This window comes from Anopheles cruzii, chromosome 2, assembly GCF_943734635.1.
Source record: "Anopheles cruzii chromosome 2, idAnoCruzAS_RS32_06, whole genome shotgun sequence".
Lineage (NCBI taxonomy): Eukaryota > Metazoa > Arthropoda > Insecta > Diptera > Culicidae > Anopheles > Anopheles cruzii.
The window spans coordinates 12,100,683-12,106,682 of record NC_069144.1 but is presented as its reverse complement, the minus strand read 5'-3'; the positions used below and the strand labels follow the sequence as shown (position 1 = coordinate 12,106,682).

The 6,000-nt window shown below is 52.6% G+C and overlaps 1 protein-coding gene across 1 annotated transcript in view; it reads right to left on the bottom strand.

Annotated features, from left to right (window-relative positions):
- Nucleotides 1–846: 846 nt before the first annotated feature.
- The window catches only part of LOC128267972 (uncharacterized), a 29,946-nt gene continuing 24,792 nt past the window's right edge, over nucleotides 847–6,000 (bottom strand). The window contains exons 2-3 of the mRNA XM_053004948.1: nucleotides 1,268–1,428; nucleotides 847–906 (exon numbers count right to left, since the gene is read on the bottom strand). Of these exons, the coding sequence (XP_052860908.1) occupies nucleotides 847–906; nucleotides 1,268–1,428 (221 nt within the window). The remainder of the gene's footprint in view (nucleotides 907–1,267; nucleotides 1,429–6,000) is intronic.

Below are 6,000 nucleotides of genomic sequence, written 5' to 3'. Positions count from 1 at the left end.
TATATGTAGATACAACATAAGTATACATATATGTATATATGAATATATTTGTATATACGCACATAAATATACGTACATATATAGAAATATATTTATATGAATATACATATGTATATAGTCATCTGTCGCCCCACTTTAAGCTGTGTTGTGTTCATCTGTGCCTGTGTTCTCAACAGTTGAGGCAGGCCGTCAGGCTGAGTATAAGGGTTCGCCGTGCGCCAGAGAATCGATTGGCAAGAGTAGAGCACCGAGCACCGCCCGGGTTCCGGCGCCCAAACACTTCCTTCCGCCTTCCTGCGTTCGCTCGCTTCTCTATGTACAGCTTTCAAATATATTTTTACACCACCACGTACTTAGCTTCCACTTAAGAGAGGCTCCCCTAAGGGTCTCTCGTTTTGGGTTGACCTGTCCCCTGGCGGGTCTCTACTCTTGTGTTAGGGCCTTGTTCGCGTACTATCTTCATCTTCCTCCCAGCCACTCTCTCTGTCATTCCGTATGTCGACTTTTGTTGTCAGCTTTTGTGTCACGGTCGGTCTAGGTTTTCTTTGCGTTTCGCGGCGATGCAATTGCGTATTTGCGCGTGTATTGCGTGTTTTTCGCATATTTCCCATTCTCTCTCTATCTACCTCTCTCTCTCTCTCTCTCTCTCTCTTTCTCTGTCTCTCTCCTGTGTGTTTCGGGGTGTCTCGGGGAGTTTGCGGCGTTTGTTCTTCTTCTGCCGTGTTTCGCGGTTTCGTTGATTCTCGCATACACTTTCTCTAGGTAATCGTGGGGGAGGCCACCCCTGTCACACTGTAGGAGTGTGGTTGGGTGGGCGCGCGCGCGCGTAAGTGAACTCTGTACAATTTAACGGCCTCGGGCCCATCTCAATAAGGCGTCCGCTAATACATCGAGATGTGCTTTTGTCTGTAATAGAGAAGGAGTATGGACGAGAGTGGTGTTAGCGGTGGGTTAGAGATTAGTGGTGGAGAAGGTGAAATGGAAAAAATGTTAGCATTGTTAGTCCTCAACACTAATATTAGGACCCCACAAAAAAACCAGAAACTGAAAAAGCCAAGCCCTTGATCCAGATTTATGGCTCAAGGAGGGCTTAATTGAAATCGCCCAACGACAGAGTGAAGCAAAGTACATCGTCCATCGTTAGACACATCAAAACCACGAGCCACCGGGCGCCTCCATCGGCACACGTGGCGTGGCGTCAGAGAACTAAAGATTAATCATTCGGGGCGGGGCGGCATCTTATCGGCAAGCCGCTCAGGGTACTCACCGTTTTGTAGAACATACACGCCTGTCGGTCCTCGTCCTCGCCCTCGGGGCAGTCGATGAAACCATCGCACAGCACATGATCGTCTATACACCGGTACCGGCCCTGTCGGTCCGGTGTGGGGCAGGCGAAGCGCTCCATGCCATCCATCGCAGGTGGACACTCTGTAAAGCAATAGGCAAGGTCGAGTTTTTGTCATTATTTTTTGCTGTTCGCGATAGCTGATTGATGTGTGCAAATCGGGGAAGGGATCCTTCGCAGGCATCGGTCGCTGGGGATTGGATTTTCAATCAGCAACTGAGCAACCGGCCTGTTGTTAGCAGCTCCGGCTTAATTAACATACGCACGCTTTTTCAGCGAACCAGCAGGCACCCCCAGAAGGATAATTGGCCATGATTATAACTTGCTTCCAGTCAAGCAGTGTTTCCTCCGATAGATCTGGGCCGCTTGCTGTCGGGTCTCGCAGGAGCGCAGGAGCACGGCTTTTAATAGACCCCTGGCCCGGCCCGGGAATCGGGCTGGGAAAAGTCGTTCCAATAACGGACGTTTGCCGCAAAACCACGTAGGCCGTAGGACATGTAAATTTTAATAGCCATATTATCGCTACGCACACGACGCACATGTCAATGGGATGTTCCGGGGTGCTCCCAGGACCGAGCCAATTTGCATACTTCATCGACGCAAGACAGAGACCACCCTCCAGAGATAATGCTCTAAAATCATGCATTCAGCTCAGCTCGATGCATAATCGTCCCACCTGACTGGCTGGCTGGCTGACTGGCTGGCGGCCTGTGGTGCCCTTTTCTCGGCGAATACCGTGCGCAACATTTACTTCGGGTATTTAGGTTGCCAATCATACGTATAATTCATGCTCGACGTTCGAGTGAGCATAGCGAGTCACGTGCTTGGCAGGCTGATGCCTCGGTACAGTGTACCGTGTCAATTGATCAATTCTTCACCCAAACTCCGGGCTGATCCTGAACTGATCGGAGCAGCAAGCATAATTTATCGACTTTCGACATTTCTGCGGAATCGGACAGTGTTTTCCGCTAAACAATACTTTATTCGACAATTCGAGGAAGAATGGAACGCGAACCAGCACCAAGCACGACCACCGTCCGCACGGGTTGCATCACCCAGCTTTGCCATGTGTTGCATTTCCTTTGGAATCAAAAACAAAACACTAAAAAATCCCACTGAGTTCAGTGTGCCAGTTCCAGCGAGAGCGGAACTGGAACTGGCGCTCGTCCGCAGTGCATTTATCTTCGCAGACCATTTCACTTTTGCGCTCAGGACACAGGACCACCCAATCCAGTGCGCCGAGGATTGAATTTTGAATTCACCTCCGCACCCGACGACGACGACAACCGAGCGATCCGAGATGGCCCGAGGAAACGCAAACGTGTCCAATAAATGTATTAGCTGGCACCATTGTTGACACATTCGCCTCGGTCCGGGCGAATTAAATTGCGACGACGGCAACGGTCCCGTGGTCCCCCCGGGGGGCAGGATTATGGGCACCGGGGCTATAAATTCCGGTCCGCTTTATCATCCGTGCCGTCGCCGTCAGCCGTCCCCTTAAACTTTGGGAGCCCCCGAGCGGGTGTGTGCGCTCCATACGCAAGAAAGCAATTAAAACATAATGTCGCACAATTACCATCGGGGACCCCCGCGCCCCACCCGGTGTGCCTCAGAGGGACTCTGAAATTGATTTCCGAGAAAGTTGAGCCACTCCGTCCGCTGCTACCCGGTTCTCCTGGTTTTGTCAGCGCTCAGCGTTGGTTTTCAGGCCACTTCCAGGAAGGGGGTTGCTCCTCTCTCTCTCTTTCTCGCTCCTATGTTTTGAAGTTGCACAATTAGAACCATCTCAAGCCCCCGGGCCGGGGTTGGGCATAAAACGAAAGGAGTGCGCAAAATTACCAAATCAAAGCTCTGGTGCCGGCCACCACACGCACGCGGTTTCTTCCGCGAAGCAATGGCGCATGCGTGAGGATACAACCCACGGAATCGGCCACATGAACAGGCGAGGATTCCACGGCACGGGAAAAACCACCAAACCACCAGGTATCGGCGTCCAGGAAAATCAGCCTCGACGTGGGCCACGGTTTCACTTTCTACATACTACATTCGATTGGACTTTTGGCCGCGGGATGTCCAAGGCAAACACAGAGTAGGCAACGCGGAAGCAGATCCTGGTTTCGGGAGCCCCGGGAAAAAAACAATGGTTGCCGACCACCGTCGTGGAGTTGTTATGAAAATTTATGGTTTCCTCGCGGATGGCCACGCCACGATGGCTCGCTCTTTCGCTCGCTTTCGCTCTGGTTGGCTGAGTTCGCGATGTGATGAATCCTCCAGCGGTCCGAGCCGAGCTCGGTAAGTTATTGTACGTCTCGACGCACCGCTACCGCACCGCGCTGAGAAGATCCAGTTGAGTCACTCGGACGGACGGACGGAGCCGACGTTTACGGCTTGCGGGGAGGGGATTTTATGGGTCTTTAAAGTGTGACGATAACGTCAGTATCTGTGGAAGCTGCTGCCAAGCTTCCGCCGGCACCGCGGATGGCATCGGTTCCGGGGTTCCGTTTCTTGAGTTGAGAACATTTCAAAATGTGTGACCAAAAAAATCGAACCGAAAAACTTACGAATTATTTCGTACATCCGTCCGCGAAATGGGGCAGCCATAGCAACGGGCATCCCTCGATTCTCAGTTTTCATCGTAGCAAACTGTGACTACTGTCAACAGTACAGTCAGTAGTCCATCGTGCGGTAAGTACGGGCGAGTTGTTTGGAAAACCCAGAACTTTTCGCGTTTCCTTCCCGAGAATCCCGCGCTTGTTTATTGATACAAAGTTCTTTCCAGTACTTGCTGCCTGCCAGCGAATCGGCCTGTTGCTACGGTGGCCACCACCGCCGCAGTGTAACCTTATTGTGTCACGCGCCGATCGCCCCCGAAGGGTTTTTGAAAACGAAACCGAACACGGAACAAAATTTTAAATTACTTCGCACAAAATGAACATCCGTGCCACACCCAGAAGGGAACACCGGAAGTGGAGGAAAAAAACAGGAGAAGCAACAGAAAGTAAGAGCAATTACAGTGAGCGCGAGAAAGTTCGCTAATTTGCCCGCCGGGCTGGGTTAAACCGATTGCCCGACGCCCGATTGCTTTGATCTGTGGGCAACCCTTTTTGATTGATTTGAGTGTGCGGCCCACGGCGCCGGCGGCGGCGGCGGCGGCGGCCCGTCCTGGCGTGTGCCACGCCAGATTTGCAGCGCAATCTGTCCACGAACCACGAGAAACGGAGCACCGAACCGGAATCCGAATTGATTCGTGTGTTGCATTATTGATAAAACACAGCACCCGGACCGGGTGCTGCTGTATGATTGATTGCTGGAACGTGCCGAGGTTGACGGGGCGGTGATGACGTCATCGCTTCGTGTGCCCATCAAGGCCCCCCGTTCGAGGCCCATCAGTTCCAATGAAAGACAAACTTACCAAACCCCGGGAGGCCCCCCGAATGATAATGTTGCTTCGGTCAATTAATTCATATCGGTGGCCAACTAGAATTGACTTTGAAGGCAAGCCACTCCCAATTGCCGGAACGGTGCTTGAAGAAGGGGACTGGTCCCCGTATGAAAAATATCACTTTATTTTCGACCCAGGACCCCCGGGTACCCGGGAGTTCTGTTGGGTGATGGTTCTATCTGAGCGCATCCCACACAAGCTGCTGACTGACGCAATCTTGGCGACTCATCCTCAATTTCGCGTACACAGACCTGTGGTCTGGTGGGCTTCCGACCTCCAGTACTGGCCACCCTCCCGCGGGCCAGTTGGATGATTCATTCCACCTTCTGGCGCTGTGGGTGAACTTGGGTGAAGAATGGTCCCGTCCCGTCCCAACTTGGTCTTGGACAATTCTTGTAAATTTATCTGCGAAACCGACCAACGCAGCCGGTTCGGTTCGGGAGCGCCAAACAGTCGTCCGGTGGCGGCTACAAAAGTGCAACAACGACGACGACGACGGGATTCCGGACGGGAGCGAGAGAGACAGCCTTCAATTGAAGGGCTATAAATAGTGGAACAGAAACCAGAAAAGTCGTTCACGTAATGTCCGGCAACGCAGCACGCACCCGCTCGCGGAGCGCGTGGGACACCCGAGGTGGGGGGAGATGCACAAAGACAACGGAGCCGGAGAGTTTCGATTTTTCAGAATCGAATTTTCTCCATTTTTGGGTCGGCGTGTAGGTGGACGCGCGCCCAAGGATTTAGCAGTCGACACAAGCGTTGTGTGTGACAAGTAACGGCTCACTCCCACACACACTGTGGCCAGATCCAGGATCCCCGGATCCGGCAAAAACAAAAAGAAACCGGGAAAATTCCAAACCGAACCAGGACCCCGAATGGTAACCAATTTGTCCCGCCAAAGTCCCGCCATCCGCCAGCCGGAGTGTGACGTTTCAACCCCGGGAAACTCTCCAGTGCGGAGGTTGGGGGTGGCCGGGTTCGACGGAACGAAAGAGAAGGCACATCGTGCGAGAACGAGATCGGATGGGTGGAGGATATTATAGTATCAAAAGCGCACTTTTGGCCACTTTCGGTCGCCGGAGTTTGAGGGGGCGTACAGCGGATCGTACTCAGCGGAGAACGAGCGAGAGCGAGAGCGAGAGAGCGAGAGAGAAAGAATACAAATCAAATGGTACACCAGTTCGGTTCAGTTGGAGGGGGCCATCATCATCCG